Source organism: Convolutriloba macropyga, chromosome 6 (genome assembly GCF_964194025.1).
Source record: "Convolutriloba macropyga chromosome 6, txConMacr16.3, whole genome shotgun sequence".
NCBI lineage: Eukaryota > Metazoa > Xenacoelomorpha > Acoela > Convolutidae > Convolutriloba > Convolutriloba macropyga.
In genome coordinates this window covers 30,097,174-30,124,169 of record NC_134473.1, presented here as the reverse complement: position 1 = coordinate 30,124,169, position 26,996 = coordinate 30,097,174, and the positions used below count along the sequence as shown (strand labels likewise).

Here is a 26,996-nt window from a genome sequence, read left to right as displayed (position 1 = left end):
GCTGCTAGAAGCTATTCTATGGTTTTGCGTGCGGATCAAACGACCAGAGGAGAGCGTTTCTTTGAATCTGTCATGCGTCAGTTGTCGTTGTGCTAATTTTGTGACGCCTTTAGCTGATTTCTTTTCCCCGCCATCTAAATTAAAATATTGAACATTAGGAACAGTCCCAACTAACAAGCTGTATATTGATACGTGTGAGTGTGATGAAAACTAACTTACCAATTGCAATTACTGAGTAGAGTTTCGGCTTGAGAGCACAAAATTCTTGAATAGGCACGCTGGCAAACTCGTCCTTAAACTTCAGGACGACATATTCGTTCACTTTGGAGAAGAGCGGGTGCTGTGGTGGATAATTAGAGAAGTCGAAATGTTGCAAAATTTGAGTTTTTTGGCGTATATCTTCATAAACGTCTACTGTATTGATTCGATATAGCAGTGAATCAGTATCCGAGTAGAGAACTTTGCAATCAAAATTTGGCTTCATCACTGTATAATGGAATTGGAACATGTGTAATTTGCCAGATCAAGTACACATGCCCCTACAATAGTGGGTTTGTTCCAATAAACCCGTTTTTTTGCAGTTTTCATCGCAGCCATGCTCTCTCCAAAGATTTTGAACGATTTAAAATGAAAGTTTTGCGTTCTTTGTAGCACACTTTGAGCATTTCGAACAATAATGACTTGATCACGGTTCCTTTTCGACTCGCACGTTTTTCCGAACGCTGAATTATTCATGCCCTTATAGAACTTTTTGCCAAAAGCAGTACTGGCAGCAATTCGGAGACTGGTATTTAGCTCCATGTAGGGTCGCATCCAGTTCGCTTGCTCAAACTTTAATGCCCGATGAAGTTTTGTAATTTTGAGCCCCATTGAATTGTAGAATTGGGCAAGCCGATAATGTAGCGTGTAGCGGTTTTTAGGCAACAGCGTTTGGACGATTTTTGGCCCAGATGACTTTTCAGGTAAGTGCATCTGTACTTTCAAATTTTTCTGGTAACCGCTCAGCCAAGAATGTTTGATTTTCAATTTGGATGGCGCCAGAGGGTAATCTTCATGAGCTTCATGAAATTCGGGTGGATAATCAATATCAACTTCAATTATGTATCCATGCTGTGCCGTTGACGAAATTTTGAGTACTTCCTCGAGCGTGATGTGTGCATCTAGCGCAAAATCCTTCAAGGGCAAATGATCGTTCTGCATTACGCCACCGTAGAGGTTATTTGCGTCTAGCATCAAAGCATATGTAGACGGCTTAGAAGCATCATAGTTCGGCAGATGGCAGTTGTTTGCTTGAAAGAGTCGTTGCTCATAGATTGAAGACACTCCTCCGCGCATCATGTTCTCTACAAGTTCAAGTTGTTCTCTCTCGGTTAGCAAATGCAGGTCGGGTTTGCACACCTTGAGGAACGCATCTCCTGATAAATTTGATGCTCCATAGTACTGTGCGCAATCTAAACCGTACGTGTCATAGCAGATATCTCTGAAAGCCTCAAAGACGCACGCCAAGAGCAAAGTGCCACCGGTTAGATAAAGATCGTGGTAGTCGCCGATGTTTTGACAACCAAATTTTGAAAACACTGTTTGAGCATGATTGTTTGTCGGTTTCGCTGATAGTGACTTCACCGCCATGCAATGTATTTTTCCATTCCGATAATGGAGGCAACACTTTTTCTTCAAACACTTGTTCTGATGTGATGTAGGAATAACAGTAGAAACCTTTTTGGCAGAGAAGTTGAAAATCGCTATTGGAGTAAGATTCATACTTAGAGCGTAGAATGTCAAAGCGATTGTCAGGCAGATCCGCTACCAAGGACTCGAGTGATTGGGGCATGAAGTTAAACGAGTCAATTAACCTTATGTATTCGAATATGGGTACTTGTTGTCCGGCCTCCGACTCAAAATTTTTTATGAACACTCCAACAGAGAGTGATATATAGTTTTCGTCCGTAGAAGGTATAACTTCAAACTTCGTTTCTGGCTCAGACTCTGCTAGTGCAAGACATATATGATGAATATCATACTTTTTGATATTATGACCAATCATTGGCGTAAAGTTAGATGTTCTGCGACGAGTGTTACACAGTTGATGCGCCCACCCTAGAAAATGACCATCGTAGTGACAATGGTCATGAACAAGCTCAGCCTCATCGTTTATTTCGTTTTCACAGATCCAACATCTTGTGTTATTTTCACGCGCTGGAACAGGTCCTCGGTATGGTCCGTAGAAAGCTCGTTTTCGGTTGTAGATGTCCCGCGCCAGTACGTGCAAAAATTTTACAAATTCGTTCATACAGTTGTCACCTCTTTTGAGTTCAAAGTAGACAGGAGTTGCTTTACCGTGTTCTATGGCTGCTATTGCATAACCACAAGGTTCATGTTTTTCAATTGCAACTGTGTAGGAAGTAGAGGGTGAGGGAAGAAAAGATTCTGTGTCAAAGTATAGAACGATAGGAAGAAACCAGCGTGCTTTCCAGTTTCTGAACTGTAGGGAAGTGTTGCTTTCTTTTGGCATAACAATTTCTGCTGCTGCATGTTCACTGCATGTTTTAACATGGTTTTGATAAGTTTCTCTGTTTGTACACAAATGAAAACAATTTCGACAAATACGCTGCGCTGCACGGTGCGCTATACCTTTGAAGTATGCGACAAATCGTTCCAGATTCAAGATGAGAACGTAGTGATGGGCATTCTCATCGTGGAGGAGAAGAAGGTCCATTGTGAAGGATTTGTTTGACTTTTTGGAAACGTAGATCATCACCAAACGTGTTCCCTCGATTCTGTAAACAAAACAGATTCATGAAGACCAATACAGTTTTAACATTTTGATTCGTTGCGCGGGAATATTTGAATTTTATTGATATTATTAAAGAAACACTTACCCGAAAACATTGACGCGAACGTCGTTGGCGTCCTCAAAGTATGGGATCCTGTTTATGGGCATGGGCATCTGATAGTCTCCATCCGGCTGTCGTTCCGCATTCTTGTACGTATCTGGATTCGTCTTTTCAGTTCCCGATCGACCTTCTGTCAGTAAATTGATTCGATTTTTGATGTGATACGCGGTAACAAAACAATACACGAAGCAGTTGTGATCAAAATGGTTTCGTATATTGAGCAATGAACGGCATCCGTTCAGGAAACCAGGTAGAGCTATATATGACGATGCATGCACGGGGGCAAATGCGGCTATCTTGATTTCCAGTCTGTTTACTTTGCGTAGAATCCATCCACTGCCTTGTGACGAAAACATGAAGAGAACATTCAACATCTTACTCAACATCTTGAAAAAATCTTCGTTTGAGAGTCCATCCAAGTACACTGAAGTCATTTCAGAGCTAGCAAAGATTTCGATAGCTTGTTCTTCGTTGTCATTTTCGTTTCTTTCTTTGTACAGATCCAGAGACACAACAAACTGAATTTTTTTGGCTGCAGTCGAAACTTCGCGGTTTATAAGGTCCGTTATGATGTCTCTTTTGTTCAGCATGAACTCCATGAGATCTTGGTCGTCCTCCGTTCCATCAATAGTGAAAACTTGAAGTGCTCCTTGAAAGGCGGATTCTGTTGGTCTTCTGCTTGTTTCACTAGTTCTCGAGGGCAGTCCATGTTGATCTCTTATGTGTGTGGCAAAGCGATCAGCAGAATCAAAGCCAATGTAGCAGTAGAGACAACATTGTACTAACGGATTATGTCGGTTTCCGAAATGTCGTTCGAGAGTTCGTAGATCTCTTGTAGTGAAATCACAGTGTTCACAGCGGTACACTGGCACTCCAACTTCATCTGGATGCAAGTTCCTTTGGTGACGATTGCGGTTGGTGCGAAATGTGAATTTGGCGTTACAAAATTTGCACGAGAGACTCATTGTTGAATCAATTTGAAGATAAAATGGTTTTGAGTTCGAGCTAAACCAAACCTTCAACTCTCTAAAAATAACCAACGTTCTGATTGGTTGAATTTGAAAACATGTTCAAAACGAAATTTCTAGGGACAAAGTTTCTTTCCAATCAGTTAACTAAAGGATTACACAAGAGTGAATAATATCATTGCCCAATGTTCACAGCCCCATTAATTAAATTAGGAGATGGATGAAGCTTTAGAAACAACATTTTTTTATCCCGTAAGAGGGCGTCTAGCATTTTATGCAAATTTAGTCCTGCTTTATGCAAATTCCATCATTCGCCAGTGAGGGCGTAGATTATGTTTTATGCAATTCCATTTGCATATATGATTGGTATTCTGGCCAAAGAGGGCTACAATCATGTCTTATGCAAAGTTGAATTAAAATGCAAATACCAATGTTTTGCCGTAATAGTCGGAGACTTATGCGTATTTTCTATGCAATATATGCGTAATGACTATGCAATGACGTGTTTTAGCGAGCCTTATATGGTTAAATGGCTTTATTGGTGTTCTAGTGCAACTGAATATCTCTTTTTAGGCATAAAAAAGTTGATTATCACAGTTTTTTTAACCAAAAACCTTGAACAAAAATTTTTTTGAAAATAGATTTGGATTTTAGTATAAAAAGTCCCATCAATGATTACTGAAGGTTGTAGCAGAATCAGTTGAGGGTTGAAAGATTTTAAAAAACTAAGAAAAAATGTTTTTAAAAGTTGGAAAAAAAATTGATTTTTTTTTGTTTTTTTCGCAATTTTTAATGGAACTCAAACTTGGCGAGCAGCTAGCTTCATCATTCTTATGATCAAAGTTTCACAGCGTGAGATTTTATGAAGACCGGTTTTTACAGAAGTGTGAAAAAACCTCGGGAACACGATTTTTCAAAACATCTGGCAGCCACATGTTTTTAATTGAAAACAGGTGTTTGCGAAAACCGTGTTCCCGGGGTTTCTTGGCCATGATCATCATAACCTTTTATTTCTGTTACAAAGTCGTAAGAAAAACTCATTGTGAGTATTTTTCAGCAAAACAACCACATCATCAATATTTTTTGATTTTTCGGAAAAATTGACCTTTTTTTCAGAAAAAAAGTGTTTTTTTCTCTAAAACTTTTTATGATGAATTTCTAAAGCAACACCTTCAAATTGTAGTAAAAAACATAGAGATAACATTGAAACATTGAAAAATTGCATGTTTTCAAGTTATTTGAAAGAAAAAAATTTTTTCAAAATTTATAGTTTTCACAAAATTTTTGCTTTTTTACAAATAACTTTTTTTCTGTTACAGATATGAAAAAGTTTATGGGGACCAAAAATTTAGAGCATGTTGTTTTACATCATATGAGATACTTCTCAGTAGTTTCCTCATCAGTCTTCCACTTGTAGGGTGATAAGTTAAAGACAAAAATATTTGACTGAACATAGATTTTGTTCTCTGTGACCCATAAAATTGTGTTCCTCCAAAATTTTTGTTAAGAGTTTTATTGTAGAACACTTTGCGCTCAGCAAAATGTCTCCTTACAAAATTATCCAACTTTTTCGTTTTCATTGTTTTTTTTTCGTTTTTCTTCAAAAATTTTTTCAAAATTTATAGTTTTCACAAAATTTTTGCTTTTTTACAAATAACTTTTTTTCTGTTACAGATATGAAAAAGTTTATGGGGACCAAAAATTTAGAGCATGTTGTTTTACATCATATGAGATACTTCTCAGTAGTTTCCTCATCAGTCTTCCACTTGTAGGGTGATAAGTTAAAGACAAAAATATTTGACTGAACATAGATTTTGTTCTCTGTGACCCATAAAATTGTGTTCCTCCAAAATTTTTGTTAAGAGTTTTATTGTAGAACACTTTGCGCTCAGCAAAATGTCTCCTTACAAAATTATCCAACTTTTTCGTTTTCATTGTTTTTTTTCGTTTTTCTTCAAAAATTTTTCAATTTTTCGAGCAATTTGTTTGAAAAATGGTTTGAAAATGGGCAAAGACTCCACCTCTCAATAGAGTTGTTCAAGTCCTATTTTGGAGACGATATTTTGCTCTATAAAACCATGTTTATACATGTTTCTTCATTTGGCGAATTTAGTCACTTTTACAGGTTTTCGAAAAAAAAATTCAGTTTGTCTTTAGTCCTTCGAATTTTTTTTCTATTTTCAAAAACCAAACTAATAATACTAAATTTTTATTTTATACACAAAAAATATTTAATCTCCTTTACAAAATCGAAACAATTAAATCAAAGAAATTGACTTAACATTTTTATTAAATACAATTTTTGATTACTCCAAAAAGCAATTCTTCACACAATCAAACTGAGAGTTTAGGTTTCCTTTCAGAAATTCTAATCAAAGAGTTTTTCACAAGGTCCAATGGACCTTCTTTTTCTTGGCGCGAGAGTGACTTTTGGCGTCTCGGAGTTGTCGGGTGTTGTTGTTGTTGTTGTTGTTGTTGCAACCAAGCTTGCACCGGTCTCTAAAATTGTTGTTGGTGTCGTCGAGCCAGACGGTTTTCTGAAGTCGGTCGCAGACAAATTCTGCATCAATTTACTTGCAGTTGGTAGTGAGCCAAAATTCCATGCAAGTTTCTCCTCTGTAACGGGTGAAAACAGAGACGGTGAGCTCTCCGGAGTCACAGTGGCACTAGGATCAGAAGTTGGCGTTGAAACACATCCTGGTGTTGGTGGTGGTGACTCGGGAGAATGTGGAAGGCCCCAGAAATCGGCTAGGTCCGAACTACTCCCAACTGGTTTTCGAAAAAGGGCACGCAGTCACAATCGTATTTGTATAGAATAGTTCGAGTTTCTTTTGGCAGCGTCACAATGTCATACGTGTAAAGAGGATGCGTTAACGACAAAGGTGGAACGAACCCGCCTGAAGTGATAAAGGTTCTACCGCAATCTTCACTCTCCTTTTTGTCCGGCAAGGTTGCAATGAAGTTAATGAAGATTTTAGGTATCATAAAGTGTTCAAGCGTTGTCCAATTCTCCTCTTTCTCGTTTGTCCTTTTTTGTTGGATAAAAACCACAAAGTTTTCGTAAAAGGTTTGGTACACAATTGTTCGCTCGCAGACATTGTTTTGGTCGCTTAGGATATGGAAAGACATTTTCTGCGTTTGAGGAATTTTGAAGAGATAATAATGCTTTAAAGAATTTTGGAATGCTTTGAAGAGAAGATAAGCAAATTGAATGTTTTTGATAATTGAACAAGAAAAAGTTGTGAAGGTATTTTAAGCGCAAGGATACTTGGTCACAAAATTTGACTTCTACTCAGACAGTGGACTTTCAACAAAGTTAAAGAGTTGCTGTTTGGGAACCGAAATGAAATAAAATGTAGCGGGGAATTTAACCCCATGTAGTTTATGCGAGTTAACAATGTGAGTCCAGTGGCAGTTCTCTTATCTGCCCCCGGCACAACCAAAGGCCAACTATTTTAGCCCGGAATTTTGATTGAAAACATACTACTTTGCTTTACTACTTTACTACTTTGTTTATAACAGAATTAGGCACACGCCTTAAAACTGCACATGTATTTACAAAATTTTAGTTGAACGCCAGGTGTTTTTCATTAATTTGGACCAAGTTGGATAAGTAGACCACACACATATAACCCACGCATGCCGCGCGCCTGAGGTGGGGAGCACGTTGCTTGTAATTGAAACCACTTTGGTTCCTTGTTACGAGGGAATTATCACACCTAACACTTATTATTCCCCTCTTATCAGTTAGTTTCTTTGAAACTCATGGTGTTAGGGACTATTACCAGTGTGTATTTGTGTATGTGTGTGGGTTATCAAGGCAATGCCAGGAAATACCTCTTGTTGATCTAAATATTACTCCGCGATATATAAATTATATGGGAAATACATGGGCCTCTGAAGACATGTGATATATGTAAATCACTTGAATCACCCTTATCAGTACCGTTTTGGAATGAATAGTTAACATTTGAATAATTTAACCTTTCGCTAACAGTTGACTACGTTCTACAACAAAAACTTCCAAGCTAATTTGGCACAAATGCCTTTCACTGCAAGCAAAGACAAAGAGTACGGTGATTGCTATTTCGATATATCCAAAACAGAAAAGAGGTTGATAAGAGCTACTCTCAAAACCTATGAAAACACCGGGACGTATGTCTTTTTGAACCTTTTTAAGAGAAAAGACAATGAATACGAATTTGAACAGAGAATATCCCTTACAACAGAGGAATTTGACAAACTTATGAAAAAAGATACGAATGGCAGGATACGAAACTCGGTGCCAGAGTCAGAAGGTAAAAAATATACTTCGGTTACTAAAAAACCGGTGGCTAAAAAACCTAAACTAGCAGAAAAAGATTCTGGATACGAATCAGCGTCCTCATCCTCGGCTGCTTCCACAGATTAATCAAAATGGTTGAAGCAATGTTTGAACGATCGCCGGGTTTCTTCAAACAATTTCAGAAGGCGTTCAAATTTTCAGTTTGCGATGAAAAACCGGAGTTGAATGGTGTAAAAAATTATGCTGTGTGTTCATTTTGAAAACCCCTTTTGCACTTTGAAAACTAATCATTACCATGTTTTGGTGGATACATCAGACGTGACAAAGTCTTCAGACAAATCAAAAATTAAAAAAAGCTATACAGTGCCTTGTCTCTACACAACATTTAAGATTTTGTTTGCCAATTCAAATACCCTAGAGCTGAATGGAGAACTTTTTCAAAAGCTTGTTTTGGCGGTTGAATACAACAAAAATTTGAGCATAGATTCCCACTCAATTCAGAAACTGTTGCCAAACTTCTCTAACGTAGCTGCTAATCAAAAAGTCAACAACAACAGCAACGTGACGTTGAATGAAGACAATCGACGACGACTACAGCAAGAAAGCAGCGTACAGTTTCAACTCCATCAAAAGTCATTGCAAAATTGTATTACAAAGTCCAATAACCAACAAACTCAAACTGATAGCTTTGCAAGTGAATCTCTAAAGAGATTTCAAAATATCTTGTCTGGGCCACACTCAGGTGCTTTCTGCCAAATAATGGACATTTTTTTGAGCGGATATGGTAATTTGCTTGTTGATACTGATGTTTTGTTTGTACGCATAGTGTATGAAGAGAAAATAAAATTTTGAAAAAAAAACTTTATTCAACTAAGCAGAGTTTTAGTAGAGTTAGTTAGAGCATCAAATGAAGCGCAAATCGAATCAAATCAACATCACTCATTTTTACAATTTCTGTGTTGTTATAAATGTAATGAGCAACATAAATACAAAATAAGCCACACAATATAGAGTTTTGTGTTTGTATAGGTTGATTTCTAAGCAATTCATACACGTTTTGAATATCAAGAGCAGCAGAGGCCAGTCTATTGTACAAACATTTGTATGATGTTAATTTCTGTCCAAGCGGATCAGCGAAAATGTAATTGCCATTCTTCCTCAACAAAAGTGTCCAATGTGTTCCAATAGAATCAGAGCTGGATACATTCACAATAATGAATCTGTTCTGTGACAATTTCTAGGGAAAATTATCAGCTGCAAAGACACCACAAAATTTGTACTTTAGAAGTTTACATGCTTGAATCCGGCTGTTTATTTCGTCTTCATCCATTAGTTTGTCAGAATATGATTTTTAGAAACTTTCCGAGCCGAATCGATGAAAATAGTGCTTGCTTTCTCACCAATAATGAAAATTTCTATATTACTTGCCAAGGCAACTGAAAACTTGAGTTCTATTGAAATTGAACAATTGGTGAGTTCAGGGTGAATAAAATCATGCGACGCCTGCTGAGTGCTTGTGAGATCAAACACCATAATAAAATGGCTCGGGTACTCAGACAATTTAATTCCATGACCATTGTCAATATAGGCTAAGTCTGACATTGTGTTGAAATATAAGCGTTTGTCATCAGTTGTATTTATCGGACTGTCAGCAACAGGAAGTCCATTTTGGTAAATACAAATCTGCTCCAGATTGAATTCAGGAAAGTGGAAAGGATTGAGTTGTTTGCTTCCTAAAAACGCTTCATTTGTGTTAAGGCATATAGCTAGACGTCGAATTGGCTCCCTGCTGAAAACATCTTCTTGTTTCCAGCTTTGCAAGCCAGTAGAAGCAGGAAACGTTTTAGTTATGGTCTCCAAATACGGATAGGACGCTTGACTTGATAGTAAATTTTTTTCAATTGCAGAAACCACGTCATCGTTCAACGTCATTTTTCTTACATACAAAGTAGCTTCTATAATTTTTACTTTGTAGGATTTTGCAGCATCGTCGGAAATTGTGACAAAATCATCTATTGATCGTCGAAAAGAAATTTGCAGCGTCACACCACTCAAAAGATGTCGATCGCAAGTAAAAAAAATCTACAGCTACTTTTCCATAAAAAGTACATTCGGCAGATTGTCTAACCAAAGTTTTTCGTCTGTTAACTTCAGCTGCCTGAATTGCTCCGGGGTTCTCTTCGTAGGAATAACCTTGACATGCCAACCAAGTTGCTTTAGCATCTTTGTTATGAGAAAATTCAGTTTCAATGAAACTTTTGTGAGCATAATTTCCATTTGCATTTGAAATTTTTAATCCGTTGGCAGATACTGTACAGTCAGAAAAGAGCGAATGTAAAACATTATTGCAGAAGTAAGGGGCGTCTGTTTTGGTGACGTCTGCTGCAGCTCCAGCGTCATATTTCAAATCGGCTTCAGAACCTTGAACTATCTTGCATTTGATTTCCAGGACAATTTTTTGTAGGTCAATAAAATTATTTCTGTCTCTTTGACAAAAACTACCATCAAAAGTTACAAGAAGCGCTGGTTTTTCAAACAAATCCGGGAACTATGTGTTGCCTCTGTTGGTAACATATTACCGATCATCTTTAACTCTAGCGAAGAAATCCGACCGACTTCTTTTTGGCTGTTTATTTTTTGAAATGACCGTCTTTCTCTTATTAGTACTTTTTCTAGCTTTTGAGCCAGATCGTTTAGACCGTCTCCGATTCATTCGGTTTTGTCGTCTCATTCGCAATGCTAATGAGCCTCCTGTTTGCTTTTTAACTGTGTTCGAAATAGTGTTTTTCAACGCCTGCTTTGCGGACTTTTTTTGCTGACAACATCCACTAACTCTGGCACACTTTGTAAAAGAAGTTCTTTTCCGACACGTTTTGCTGCGGGTAGAATGAATTTTCGTGCAAGCGGTAAGGCGATTCGACCTATGCCACTTGCTAAAGCTCCAAAGCCACTTCCTCTTTGTCTATAGTGTCCAGAAAAATAAGGCAACGAAGATGCTTGATTGGTATAGTACGATTCCATTGTTTTAATCACCAAACTTTTTGAACTGTAACGTCAATATTACTTTACCGGTTCCTGAAAAGGGGACTAATTGACCTTTTTCGGTACGTAACTCTATGGAAATTGATTGAATCGTATTTGAAAGTAGTTTTTTATAGTCCAAATTTGAAAAAACTGTTCTATGTGTTGATTCAAGTTCACACACGCTACCGTTTTTCAGACGTTGTTTTGAATCAATGACAGGTAATAAAGGCGCCTTAGCATCACCAACATATTGATACTCGATAATGTTTGTGTATATGAATATTAAGTGCTTTCCCGCGCACAGATCAGCAGGGAATTCTCCATAAAAAGCTTTTGTCTCATCGCTCTTCATTAATTTATTTGATGTAGCTGTATTCATTTTGTACCCAATATGTACACCATGTTTATCTGGAATTCCTGTAAAACCCACAATACTGGGTATTTCTTCACTAGGAAAAGTGATTCCCTCATTTTTACCAAAAAGTATTTCGTATTTTCCAGTACTCTTGATTTCATGAAACGAAAAATTAGGTAGTCCAACTGTTCGCTTGATAGTAAATAAAAGTTGAGCAACAGTTTCAAAGTTTCCAGTCATGAAAGAGAATTTTTCTCCACTGTAAGGTCGAGAAATGACATTGGCATCAGATGAGATTCTTTGTGACTCCTCGTAACCCTTAAGACTATATGCTATCAAATCTCCATTCACCACATGCTGAATTTTGGTCGGAAAAATAATTTCGCTTAGAGCTACCCTCCAGTCGCCAGATAGTTGAATTTCATCGTTGAAAAAATTTCTGAACGAAGCTAGTGTGTTTTGATCAAAGATCTCCATCGAAGCGCTAGAAATAACATGTACCGTAAACTCGTCTTCGAATCGTTTACTTCCCATTTTTTAGAGGAGACTCTCGTACTAGTTGAAGTTCGGGTTGATAGAATTTACCCTGGATAACTTTTTTATCCGCATCAATAAGAGAATATGTGGGAGGATGCAATGTCGGGATAGATGCGATTTCAAATATCTCGTCAGTAAACGACTGTTTGTAGCCCTTCCCGAAAGTCTGCTCTTTTTTCACTATGCGCACAAAATCACCAATATAGAATTTGGGTTTTTGAGAATTTGTTGTATTTGCAGCCAAGGACACAAGCCTTGGAACGTCTTTCTGCGTGACTTTGTTCGGAGCGAGCTTTATCGTTCGATTTACTCTAGAATTGATTGTTTTAACAAACGCATCCAATTTGTCTAGATATGAATGAGTCCACTTTTCTTCTAAATATCTGTAGATTATATTTTTCAAAGAGCGTATATTTCTTTCCGCAAAAGCAGACTTTTTCTCACTGAATGTACTGTATAAATGAATTCCGCGTTCAGTGCATAGGGCTTTGAAGGCACCTAGGAACTCTGTACCATCATCAACCCAAACTTTCTCAGGTTGTTTATGCTTGATCATCTTTTTGAAGACCTGTGCTGTCTCTGTGGCATATTTTGTTTTCAGTGGCTCAACCCTGAGATATCTTGACAAACAGTCAATAGCCACAAGCAGATATTTTACACCACCGTTGTATTTTGCAAGTTTACCAACATATGCTAGATCTACGGACCAGATCTCATTTATGTCGTTGACAACAACTTTAAGCCTTGGAAACCTGAGGCGACGTAATCGGTATTTGTTAAAAGATGGTTTCGTTTCCAGATGCATTTTAATTTTTTTCATTGATAATTTACTCAAATTTTGCAATCTCTTTGCGCTTCCAAATGACGCAGGACCCTTTAAATAGAGCTTGTCAAGTTTTCGCACATCGTCAATAGATATCTCAGTCTTTTCTACGCGCCTCTTCCACTGTCTTCTCTTTACTTTCATCGACTCTTGGCTTTGCATGTTTCTTCGTTGGTTCAGATCGTCTTCCTTCCTGCTCTTTTTTTGTTTTTTGCTTTAGTTGTTTGGATGCAGTTTCCTTTTCATCTTCACTGTAAAACTGATCTACAACTTTTTTTGCGTGAGTATTATAAACCAAGTCAGCTGATATATCAAGTTCACTCAAGATTTTGGTATACTTTGACAAGTCAATTTTTTTTATGGGTTGTTGTAAATTGTACAAAAAGCTTGTTACATCTACTCCTTGAGGCTCATCGTTAATGTGCAGAATGTTGGTCTCTTCACTAATAGAAACATTATTTGAATTGAAAATTTTATTTAGGATAATTGCAGCTCTTTTTGTTTTGTTTTCATCCACTAGTTTCAGTTCTAGCATTATTGAGTCGAATACTGAATCCCTCTTTTTTTCACTATTGGCTCTATTTCACTGTCATCGCTAAAAAACAATTCGCTTCTTACATCGTCTGCATCACTTGTCACATCACCGCTACTCTTTGTTCTCTTGATCGACCAATCAGTGTTAGTGTCCGCATCTTGTACTTTTTTCTCATTATTTCGTTCAAAATTGGGATTAGTCCTCTGTAGGAGTGCTAACTAAGTTGCTTTTTGCTGATACATTGGATTATCAAATATTTCTTCCTTGGTTGGGTTTTTTGAAATGAAGATTCTTTTAGGGATCAAAACAAACTCTTCTGCATGCATTATTCTGCCTTCAAGTAAATATAGCACGACAATCCCAACGCTCGAATGAGTTCTGGTTTTTTGGCTAAAACGTTTCGCTTTTTCTCCAAACTTGTTTTCTTTGATAATATTTGTTGAAATGATTTCTCCTGATTTTTAAGTAACTGCCTGTTCACTGGAACGTTGCCATTGATCACATTGAGCAAACACTCACAGAGAAAGTTTATAAAGCTATTTGGTGCTTGTTTGAGGAACTTTCTGAAATTGCTCTCGGGCAGCTCGAGCATTTGCTTTAGCATACATAACTCTTTCTCTCTCATCTGTCAAAGTAGTGATAACCGCTTTGGAGGACGCAAGATAAAAAATTGTTGGACCTGGTTGTACAATATTTGAACAATAACGCAAGGAGTCTGATGTTTTTGGATCTAAGTCAATGAGTAAGTGTCCAAAAGGTTGTTTTGTTGCAAGTTCATAGCTTTCCTTCAAAAAATTTGTATTGTTCAACTGTTTTCCGACATAGGTGATCTGCTGTATGTCTCTAGGTGATTTGAACAAAATGATATGGGTTGTGTTCAGATCAATCGTTCGCGACCATTTCTTCTGTTGAAATAAGTTATGCTTAACATAAATCACACTAATATTTCTATGGCGTCCCGCAGTTGCAAGTTTTGAAAATTCTTTGTCATTGAAAATTTCCTCACACGAATCGTCAAACACAAGCAGGCAATTTTCCAGCTGAGAAATGAATTCGAATCCAGAAAACTTAGTGAAAAAAATGTTCACTTTACGCTCTATTGTGCCGAACTTTGGCTGCAACTAAAGGTTGGATAGAAAGTGTTTCTCAATAACATTTGGAATGTAAGTTCTGTTTTTCCAGAACACGACGGACCACAAACAGCCATAAAGCCTATCTAGCGATATTATTTTGTTCATAGCTTTGAATTTGGAAGAGCGTAGCCAACTGTGCACGAAAGCAATGAAAACCAAAATGTTGATTCCTCACAATCAAGTTGGAAAACACAAGCTTGGTTAAAGACACTACAATAAGAAAAAGTATTATCAAAATTTGAGTAAAATAGACGACTTCGGAACGTGGTAGCCGAGAATTAAAAAACTTCCACGAACGCCTCTCATGATTTTCCTCATCAAAAACTAAAGCATTCAAACCCCCTACATTAGCGGAGTCTATCTGGTCTTCTTTAACACTCATTTGAAAATAAGTTATTTGCAAAAATGAATTTACACTCTGTTTTTCAGTTTAAATTGCATTTTTGTTGGTCTCTCTTTCAATCCAAAAGAATTCTAAGTAGTATATCTAGAGTCTTTGTCGTCTTTTTTGTAAGTCACTTTATAGTTTGCCTGCATTCCGTAACCACTTCCATAGTAGACAATAGACTCTACGTTGCCTTCACTGACCAACATTTTAATTTCATCAGGGAGATTGTCATCGTCCAGAGGTACTTGAACTGGTGCTGGCCACTTGGGCGTAGGTAAAGGGGTTAGTTTCAGTTTTCTCATTTTCTGTTGTAACGACATGATACATTTGAAAATATTCAAGCAATGAAAGATATTTCTTCAGCGTCTCAATTTCTTTAGTGTTGCAGAAAATCTGTTGTTTTCGCAGAATATTCTGTCCCCGTGATTCTATTTTCTCTTCTTTTAAAAAAGTCAATGTGAACTGATTATTATTCGTTATGTAACTGCATACTGTCAAACTTGGAGATAAATTCACTTGAAGAACTGACGAAGCTGCCTTCTCCACTCGTCGGCTCATTGGATGGCAGAGAGATCCAATAGAAATACAGCTGTGCTTTCCTTTTAGCACAATGTTTCCTCTTTTGCTTTTCCGGTAGGTAGAAAGAGTGGAGAGCACAAGTAATATTATCAATTGGCGATTTAATATCTTCAACTTTCGGACATAGAAGAGTTTCCAAATCTATTACCTCTTTCTGCAAGAGAGTTTGGAGTGATTCTGTTTTCTCTTTCCCTTTGGCATAAAATTTCCCTAACGGAAACCGAAGTTTAATGGCGACAAAAATTTGTGATAGAAACCAATAAAGATAAGTACCGCTGTTCCAAGACAAACCATGAAATTTTAGTAACCCACTTATGAGATCTCCTGTCACTAGCGGAAAGTGAGTTGTAGGAAACTGGCGGAAGAAAAAGAATTGTGTCCGAATAATTATTTGAAAAAAGCGATAACTCTTTTATTATAAAACCAGTTTTCTTGTAACGAAAACCTTCAAAATCCAATATCACTATTTCTTGTTTCAGCATTCCGACAAAGTGAACAAATTGTTTTTGAACGTCTTCACAAACAAACAAAAAGCCAATCCCAAATACTCGTTCGTAATTGGACAAGGTAACACATAGGAGTATCCAGGGCCTTTACGACTGTACTCTGCTATAAAACCTGATGCATCGTGGAGTATTGCATGAAGTCGAAGTAATTTGGACGATTTGAAAAAGTTGTCCAGCGAGGAATTATCAATTCCAATTAGACCTCCATATGGTCTCAGCTTCAATGTTGCCTCCAAATCAATATCAGGATCAAGGTATTGGCAAGCAGCTAGAAAATACAGAAACCTTTCACCGTATTTTGGATAATTGTTCTTTATCTCCAGGTAAATTTCATGAATATTTTTTAGATCAATGGTTGCTATCGTTTTGGCCATCCTTTTCAACAAATATTATTCTGGCAAAATGAATCCTAATCGTACCTCATAGGATTGACCACTCCCAACCAAAGTATATTCACACAAATACATGTAGCGAAAATACCGCTAAAATGAAGGATCTTCCCTCACACTCGCGAAGTATATATACCAACAATAAGCCGCCAGACAGATACATGTAGCGCAATTACCACTTTCCTAACATAAAAGATCTCCCCTAAGGTGTTAGTGATCCTCCTCTGCCGAAAGGATCCCGAAGGATCTCCCCTAAGGGATCAGTGATCCCCCTCTGCCGAACAGATCTCCAAAGGATCTCCCCCCCGATCTTCCTGTATATATACGATACTACTATTATTCATTACCCTTTCAACGCATTTAGTACATAATCTCAGCGCATTTTTCGCCCGTTTAACGGAAAACATAAGCTAACTTAGAGCGCAGTTTTAGAAACTTCAGTTGTTTTCACTGCATTTTCGTTGTTTAATTTTTAGAAATTTTCTCCACCGAGGTAATATAAGATGGAACTTGAAATGATAACCCAATATAAGAAAGCAAGACTCTTGCAGTGTGGACCAGTTGGCTCAGTAGAGAGCACAGGATTGCAATCAACTAACAGATTGTGGGGTCGCAACCCACAAAGGTCCAACATTTTACTCTCAGTACAATGGTGTTGACATAGAATGAACATAACGAGCAAAAGAGTTGCTCTAATGAGCACAGTTTAGTAAATCTTACACACTAGTACTCTTACTTAATCATGGATGCACTGGCCTGGCTCTGCTTGTAGACTCGTCTCAGAATCTCAGCATACACGAGTGTTATTGTGGAGAGTGGAATCGCGTATCCAAATATGAACATGCACCACAGGTAGGCCCTGGCTCGTGGATCTGGATCATTGTAGTCCATGTTCCAGTAATAGCCACCAAACTCCATCTCGTACCTTTAATAATTAATGGTAGAAAAAAAATTGACGGAGACTGTTCCAGCCCGACCCCTCCTCGTGAAAAATTTTGTTTCATGTGCTTGATGCCTGTACGTGAACGAACTACAAAAACTAACAATGAGGATCGTTAATGTGCGTTGCACATAATAATCCAACCCGTTGACTTGAAAATGTGAAATCTGTCTAACATGCATATCTACCGTTCTCAGAAAAAAACCAATTAATTTTTTATGGGAAACAAAGAGGCTAGTTAAAGTGCGTTCGCACATGAAGTTCCCACCCGAGCTGATCTACATTTTTGCTTTAATTGTCAACCAAATGAAGAGATAACCAAAGATCGATGTTTGAGTTTTAAAAAAACGTTTCACACCCAAACTACTAATTGAATTACACAATGCCATGCCTCATTACAGCGCTCACAAGATCTACCAGTAAAAAGACTACGAGAAAAAACAAACAAAGTAAGCAAAATTAAAAAACTAACGGCAAATCTCAATATCTAAATATAAAAGCACCCAGTGAACAACGCCAAAATGCAATCAGATAAAATCTTAACTGCACAAATTTCCTCTTGCCTTAAGTATACAGCCGATGGGACTTTTCCTAAATAAGACTAGGTAACAAGTAAAAAGAAACAATAATGATGCGCAATTCAAAAATCTATTAACATTATTCAAACCAAATAATTTCAAACGTCTTCAAAATCATTAGCTTTTAACAAAAAATTCTCGATAAATTTACTCTAAAGTCAATACGAAGCTCATAGGACCTGTCTTCGGTTAAACTTAGCCATAAAAACCATGGAAACGGACTAAAGATACAGAAAAGCTCAAGAGATTACAAACAATCTGCGAAAACACAATTTAATGAGGTCAATAAAATAATTAGCTATTATCTAAATGTTGTTTTTTTTTATTCCAATTGATTTCTATACTAATTGAGCTAAAAATATGCTGAACGGTTAAATAAGTTCACTTAGGCCTCATTTTAAATTAGTTGGGCTCTGTGATTACATGAACGTGTTAAAAGAATAGAAAAACACGAATATTGACCACTCACAAAACATTTTTGAAAACGCATATCTTCCAAGAAACAAAACATCAGTTACGACACAATAACAAAAGAAAGTTTAATTTTTAATAAAAAGGAGTCTGATGGGTGCTCTCAATGATGAGAATTAGTTCAAAGTTGACTACAGGAAAAACAAAAACTATTCAAAATCAATAAGATTAACAAAAAGTGAAAAAAGACTATTCGCTTTGAACTAACTGAATAGAGTAATTTCTTTTATTAAATCCTCAATTAGAAGTTTATGAGACCTCTCAGCACTTTAAGACTACATAAAGAGTAAAGAAAAACGGCAAAAACAGCGAATTCTAAAAAAATGGGACAAACTGTGTCAAAGTCGCTAAAAATTTTTTTCCGAACAAAAAATTCTATCTTCAGTTAATTTTTGAACAGCAAAAGAATTCCTCTTACTTTATCTATAACACTTCAACAAAAGTGAACAAATATTTTATTACAAGAAATCTTTGAAAAAACCCGTAGTATCAACGACCTTATTTTCAATAGCTTTCAATGTAAATCAATTATTACACTCTGTTTTGCTTCAATGGGAAAAATGCTGTCTGCTGTTGACAAGTCTGCAATGAAACATCAGAATAATTCTTAGGACTATGAAAACAATAACAAACAAAGCCCAATCTCAATAGAAAAGTGCGAAAAGAAACTGTTGAAGCCAATTAATCCAAAAGCTTTTCTCTGAAAATTTTATCCGTGATTATTTTACCGTCTTCTCTGAGCAAATGGGAAATATCAACAATAGAATAATGCGATAAGATTCCACAGGAAGCAAAATTACGGAAAAAATTCTCCAAAATTCAAAAAAAAAATTTATTGAAGTCATTACGACAAAATTGAAGATAAAACAACTAGCCAGAATATTTTGTTTGCAATACGGTATACCGTGGTCCTGTCATTACTCAGACTGACTTAGAGTTCGCAAAAATAAGTTTAAGATAGCCTAACGTTCAATAAAAATCCAAAAAATTATTTTTTTGTCTTAACAATCATTAGCTGTCCCCTCAAAACACTAGATAGATTCACTTAATGCTAATTAGGAAGACTATTGCGTTTTTAGTCAATTTGTCTATGGCATAGAATTTCAAAAAATCAGTACAACCTCCAGAAGAAAATCAAAACCTCATAAAAAAATTCGAACACTCAGTGTCAAAGACAAAAAAGATGAGCGATTCATTGAAAGCTATTTTTCTGTTCATTGGGCATCATTGGGATGTAAATGAGTTTTGTCATTAACAGAACCGTAATTTGAAAAATGACTAGTCTCTAAGTGATTAAAAAAGTTGTAAAAATTTTTAAAAAAAGAGACCGACTGATTACAATCCCATTTTTCTTTGGATTGTAACAGTCAGAGATTGGTCCAAAACGAGCTCTGCTTTTGCTGTCTGTCTTTTAAGGACACTTAATTATTCGATTTGTGTAGATATAGATATTTTGTTAATAAAAAATCAAAAATAAAAGCTGCGTTCTTGATAATCAACGAGTAAAGTTAGCAAAAAGCGGCAAAGTTTCAATTACGGAGCACTGGCAACCGACGTTAAAGTAGAAATAGCCCCCTTTTGGTTCTACAAAGAATTTGTTAGTGGTGTTTGAGTGTGTACTTCCTGCAAGTTTAAACAAATTGGACTAAAGAAACTTATTTCATACTGTTTTTGAAGTATTTTGAATATTTTGATATATTTGAGCATGAATTTTTGACAAAATAAAAAAATAAAAATAGCCGACAATATTTTTTGTCTTTAAAAATAAAATTAACAATACTTTCTTTAAAAATTAACAAATGTTAGCACAATTAGCCAAATTTTAGTCAATTCACTCTGTTTTCTCAAAAGTTTAAACCTCGATAACTTCCTGTAAGAAGCAAAAATTAAAAAATCTTTTAAATTCCATATTCTTCGCTTGACAAGCTTTCTAATGATAGTAGTCTCAACTCTCTACAATGAATATATCGATCGGCCAATATTGTCTGAACAAGAAAAAACCCATTTGAGTATGTAGTTCCTCTCCCCACAAGTGGGCTCGGAACAATAAGCCTCCACGGAAACAAACTCCCACAGAAATAAATCCCCGCTGATGGTCTCTATGGTTTACGTTTCCTAATTTTCAATAATTGCATCTCTTTAAGCGAGTTTAAGGAAAAAGTAATGGATAAAAATCTTTTTTGTGTTATGTAAACTATATTGTTCATTAAAGAAAAGAAAGTTTGTCCTCTTAGACCCAAGGTGAGAAAGAGTTTTATCCCGATTCTCAACAAATTGGTTTAGCCAGAGAAGTCGAAGAAAAGTCATCTGGAAGGAGAAAATTGACGTAAATTTATTCAAAACTAGGAATCTCCCTTTCCGTTTGTGCCCCCTCATCCAGTACTTTTATACACTCCCAGATACATAACACGAGCTACTACATAATTGCAAGCCCTTAGAGCACGTGTCATAATTTCAAATTATGGTTTATTAAACCATAATTTGAAATTTTGGCTTGTGCTCGAGGGGTTTGCAAATAATCTGCACTAATTAAACGGAGGGCACAAACTGAAAATATCCAGAATGCGAAGGAAACATGTTTTGCAGCTGTATATAAAATATTACCATTGTGCTTATAAAAGGACTAATTAGTTGTCAACATTAGAGGAAAATTTTACTTGGAATCTTAGCTTCAAAACCCATCAGTCAAAAGGATTTTGGACTTATTAGTCTTTTACCGTTTAGGGTAAAACAAATTAAGATCCTATGAAAAACGAAAAACAAATTACAGTAAAAATTGGCAAATGCTCAGTCTTAAAACATGCAAATGCACATAACTCTTCTTTTGAGCGTGAGCATTTTGCAGCACAAGTAATTTTTAACGAATATTTTTAAAAAGTAATCTCTTTAGAATTTTTGATTAGGTTTTTGTTCATACTACTTACCTTGGTCGTCCTGTGATGAAGGGTACGACTGTAACAGCAAGAGAGGAAGTTACTGTCACGGAGAGTGTGGAAATGAAGAACGGCAAATTGATCAGAGGTCGCTTGGCATTCGTCTCTGAAAAAACACCAAAACAAAGCTTCCCGGGTCGAGGTTTTTGGATGAATTTTTCTAGGAAATGCGGTGAATGCGGCAAATTTTTGTAAGAAATAGATATTTCACCGCATTTCGCTGCATTTCTTACAACAATTCAACGCAAAATTCACCGTATTTCTTACAAAAATTTACCGCATTGGCTTTCCAAAAGTTACTGAATCTGATTTAAATTCACAAGAAACATCGTAGAATTAAAAGACATTTGGCGCAGTGCACTAAGAAGTTGAAGGTACAAGGCACTAAGAAGTAGAAGTCTCAGTATAGGAATACTGAGAAAGCGGTGAAAATAAATAATTCACCACGACTCACCTCATTGACCGCAAAAAGATGTAGAAATGCGCGGTGAAAATTACTTTTCTTCACCGCATTTCGTACAAAAAGTAACCACCAAAACCTCAACCCGGGTTACATTTTACTTGTGCTATAGAAATTCTGGTGAAAACAAGAGTTGTTTTATTATTTTATATATCTATCAATTTTATATAATAATTGTAGCCAAATTAATGAGTCCTTTAAATAATTAAAAAAATAAACCGACCCGGGTCGCCACTTGTTAGTAGTCATAACAGATTATATGTGATGTCATACAAATCATATTTCCTAGTACGATCCTTGTATGACTACTAAAAAGTCATACTTGATCTTTGTATGATTACCAAGAAATAATATATGATTCTAGTATGATTATCGAGAATCGTACATCTTTTTCCATAAATATATATTTTTTTACCATTTGTGTTTTTTAAAAGTTTTATTCGGTAAGGTAGCACATATGTGATTCCAGGGCATCACTTTGTGATCCACCAAATGACCTTAACATACAATATCAATTGCAAAGTTGGGCACTAAATAAAAAAGTAAGTCCAAATTGATAACTAAAGATTTGATATTCTCTGAAGCCAGTTAATACCTATAATTGCTCATTTATATAAAACATCCAACAAAAATGCCTAAAACCTCAATCTCGATTGTTGAATATGTTCAAATTGCGAAGTTATTCCTTAAACGCACACAATGAATTAAATGTGGATTGCAAACGCGACACAATAATTAAATTTGCCCTCTGACTATTATAAACGAGAATTTGTGGCACCAGTCAATGTTTTATGTGTCATGTTTGGTGATTTCCAAAGATTTTCTCAACTTAGATTACACAGTTTTTAGGCTTGGATATGTTTCGCGTGATCCTTGTATGATTTCAAAGAGTTCATACAATAATATGTGATCTAATATGACTACTAAGAATTTTGTATGATGAGCATTACGAGGATATAATAAAAATTGCGGAAAAAATTAACAAGATGACTCCTCCGAGTCTGTGTGTAGCACAGTATATTCACACATGACCCTCAAGGTTGCAAAAGGGATAAATTTCAGCCAGGGAATTAGTTGGGTTAATCCAAAAGCAACATATATGCACTGGAGAAAATGACATACTGTTACAACGAAAAAATGCAGTCGTTTTTGGCAGAAGAAATCTTAACACATTAAAAAGATAAGCGTAGTACAATTTGAAAGAAACACAAACAGAAAAGCAACACAAACACACACCACACACATTACATAAACTCAAACAAAATCACGCATACAAACTCCAAAAACAAAAATGTTTGATCTTTTTTTCGGCAAGGGATCTTTACCCAAGTTCAATTAGGTGTTCTTTGTTTTATCTTGACATATAGGCGTGGACTTTTTGGGGGTATTTGTGTCGGTTATAGTAATTTTGCACTAAAATTTTGCACTAAAAATGTCATTTTTGATGTCTCATGAGCATAAGGACAATTTTCATTTTTAAGATATCACAGATGTCTCACAGCAAGGTTTCAAACACAGAATTTTGATTTTTGGCAAAAGTAAAGCCACATTTTGTAAAAAAAAATGTAATTTTTCTATTTTTTGTTATTTCTGACAGTTTTTCGCACTCTGCCTCTATTTGTGTATAGCATTTAAGGGAACTAACTCCCTCAGAGTAACTCGCTCTATCAAGTACAAATGCAGTTCTATCAAGTACAGCTAAGGCAAATGATCAGTTGTCTTTGTTATGAAAAATTACCACACCGTCCAGAAAATATGAATTGGTGGAGCAATTTCGAAACACAGAGAAGCCAAAAATATCTCTCTAATTTTCGAGAAAACTCATGAACACTTGTATTAAGTTTTTCAAACTCGCGATCAAAAAACTCTTTTTTTTTCAAACTCTTCAACTCCTCTGCATTGCCTATGTTTTGGTTGGTTTATCTTAAAATTCATGTTTGGACTTCTTGAGGCAGTTGTATCGTTAATTTTAAAATAGACACTAAAATCTTTGTCATTTCTGAAGTTCCATTAGCCTTGGTTCATGGCCACTTCGTTTTTTTCAATGCTTCATAGATGTGCTACTAGCTATATATATATTATAATCTAATATCGTTTTGAACAAATGTAAAACCAATTTTTATAACAAACATTGAATAATTTAAAAAAAAAAGATTTCTGAGTTTTGGCGCCCACCTCTACTGTCTAGCAGGCAAGGTAACGTTAATGGTTGTCCTTAAAAGTTCTTTTTTTATTGAAAATCTCTGATTATCATTTATTTTTACGTTCCGGTGTTTTCACCCTTTGGAGAATTTTTAAGGAAATATCAAAATTCATACAGTTTCTGAACTAAAAAAAATAAGGTTTTCATCTTTCATAAACACTCTTTGTTTATATATGCTATTTGAGGACTTTCACAATCAATAAACATAATCAGTTGTTTTTGTTATTAAAAATTCCCACAGTCTGAAGAAGTTGAATTCGTGGAGCAATTTCAAAATAAAGAGAAGTTAAAAATATCTCTCTAATTTTCAAAAAAACTTATGAACTCTCTAATCTTCAAGCTCTTCAATTCCTCTACATTGCTATCTACTAGCAGAGGTTAGTTTGAACGACGATCTGCTCAAACAACATAAGGAATACAAATTGGAAAATTTTTAGAAAATGTTTCCAACTATACTTCTCAATAATGGATTTGGTTGGTTTCAAACTCATACAACAAAGTGTGTTTTTGTTGCTTCTCCGCGGTTTTGAAAATACAGAACAGGTACGTACTGTTGAAATTTCCGTACTATTAAATTTTCCCGCTTTTAACTTAAAGTATTCGGAGACGATTTTTTTGCTAATTCGAGAGCTCTAATTTGACTGAAACCTTTCTGCAAAAAAAATTGTTTTTTTTTTGAAAAAAACACTGTCAGTTACAATAGTTTTTAATCTGCAGAAAATGGAGAGATGGAAAAAAAATATTTAAAAAAAAATTTTTAGAAAGAAGAACAAATTATTTTTCTTTATTCCTCCAGTTTTTTAGTAAAATAGTTAAAATTGTTAATTTTTAGGTCTAAAACTGTATAGACTTCAAACACCGTTCAAAACAAAACTCAACTTAGCATAACTACTTTTTAAACAACTTTTTTGTTTATTTTTATCTTTAATTTTAGGTCCATCTGTCATCCCATCCCCTCCCACACCCAAGGGATATTTTTTGCTTTACAATTTTTCTTTCGGAATTTTAAAGTGTTCCCCACTTTTCAAAATTCGGAGAATTATTTAAGCAATCAAAACTAGCCCCCGAGGGCTATAAAATTGTGTTTTTCTTTTTTGTCTACGATGCGTAAACGAAAAGTGAAAATTTGACTCAAGAAAAAAAGAGCCAGCCTCGCATATATATTCTCCCATTTTGAAAAAAAGATGGAACAATGAAGAGCCCAAAGAAATAAGGCGATTCAAGAAACGTAGCTTGAGGTCCTCGTGAAAACGAGTTATCACCAGACCATCAAAAGTCCAGGTCGGTGGAGGCGGCGTTAGATGCGAATACGATTGCACCCCGGGTCGAGGTGTCACTGCCATTCAACGCCAAAATATGTAAGATAAGCGGTTAATGCGGAAATTTTTGTACGATAAGCGTGAATGCGGTGAAATTACATAAATCAGGCAGTGAATGCGGTGAAAAAAAACTTTATTGCATGGTAGTGCTGAAATTACATAATTTCAGCGCTGAATTTTGCGGTGAAATTACATAAATTCACCGCTTCGAAAAAAGTGTACGAATTATGTAAGATAAGCGGTGAATGCGGTGAAATTACATAAATTCGCCGCTCAACTTAGTGGTGAACTTACATAAATTCACCGCTTAGAAAAAATTGTTAAAGATGTTTGAGATCAGCAAAGAATGTGTTGAAATTAATGGTGAGTGTGAAAGGAATTGTTAGATTTGCCTTGCCACTAAAACTACCCCTTAATCTTACATCTTTTTGACACTTTTTTCTAAGCGGTGAATTTATGTAATTTCACCACTAGAGTAAGCGGTGAACTTAAAAAATTAACCACATTTCACCGCTAAAAATATGTAATTTCACCGCTAAAAATTGCAAATCTTACAATGATTCACCGCGCATGTTTTGCAGAAAGTAGAGTGAATTCGATTTATATTCAAACAAAAATAATAGAATTTAGTGAGAGATGGCGCAGTGAAAGAAGAAGTGGATGGCATGCAGGAGGTGAGAGGTTCGGACCCTTGTAAGGGCGGTGAAATTACATATTTTAGCGGTGAATTGTGGTGAATATTTTCAAGATCACCGCTTAGTCTAGCGGTGAACTTACATAATTTCACCGCATTCACCGCATTTCATCGCAAAATTACGTACGAAATTTGCGGTGAAAAAACTAACTTTTCACTGCTTATCTTACATGTTTTTGCATTTTTTTTTTGCTCGACCCGGGACGGACAAGATCCCCTGGTTTTGAACCCAACATGAAAAAAATCAAACACTGTATTGGGTTGCGCCTTTAATGACTGAAAATTGCGCACCGATGTTTCCTATTTAAAGCCGAGGAGAAGTTTTTCATGGGTCTCGCATTAGTTATTCTATGGGATTTTAATATCGAGCACGATTTTTTCATAGGTCGAGATAAAAAATTGAATTGTCGCGATAAAATCTTCAAACATGGTCTTTTAATGGGTCGAGCAAAACACTTTTCATTAGTATGCTTTTTTTCCGAATCTAAAATTTTCTTTTTCTTCTGTAAATACTGATGAGGCAACGTAGCAAGATTACACAGCATTACACCAGAGCAACTCAACCTAATAGACGGTTGCAAAAATGCCAAGACCTAAAAATTTTATTGAATTTTTAAGATTAATCAGTTTTTCAAACTGGGAAAATACTGCCATATTAATTGATCAATTGAAGCTAAGTAGCTTTACGGTGGTGTTCTTCATCCTATTATACAAGCTAAAAATTCAGAGTTTTCAGTTGTTTTCCCTTCCAAAAATTGAATAATTTTAATTTTGTATAACAGATTTTTCATTGAATAGTGTTTAATGTTGACTACGAAATATGTAGGAGCATATTTGTTTATTGCATCACAAGCATATGTGAACAACCAAATTGCAAATATTGACAAAAAGACAGATTCATGAAAAACTTTCCCTTGACTCTTGATTTGGGTCGAGCCAGTCAAGATTCGAGTTTGGATCAAGTTAGAATCGAGCCTCAAAA

The 26,996-nt window shown here is 35.8% G+C and overlaps 2 protein-coding genes across 2 annotated transcripts in view; one reads left to right on the top strand and one right to left on the bottom strand.

Annotated features, from left to right (window-relative positions):
* The window catches only part of LOC142341614 (uncharacterized), a 221,242-nt gene that overhangs the window by 58,451 nt on the left and 135,795 nt on the right, over positions 1-26,996 (top strand). The gene's annotated exons all lie outside the window — the stretch shown is intronic.
* The window catches only part of LOC142340633 (rhodopsin-like), a 51,208-nt gene that overhangs the window by 6,219 nt on the left and 17,993 nt on the right, over positions 1-26,996 (bottom strand). The window contains exons 3-4 of the mRNA XM_075391327.1: positions 21,330-21,444; positions 17,153-17,341 (exon numbers count right to left, since the gene is read on the bottom strand). Of these exons, the coding sequence (XP_075247442.1) occupies positions 17,153-17,341; positions 21,330-21,444 (304 nt within the window). The remainder of the gene's footprint in view (positions 1-17,152; positions 17,342-21,329; positions 21,445-26,996) is intronic.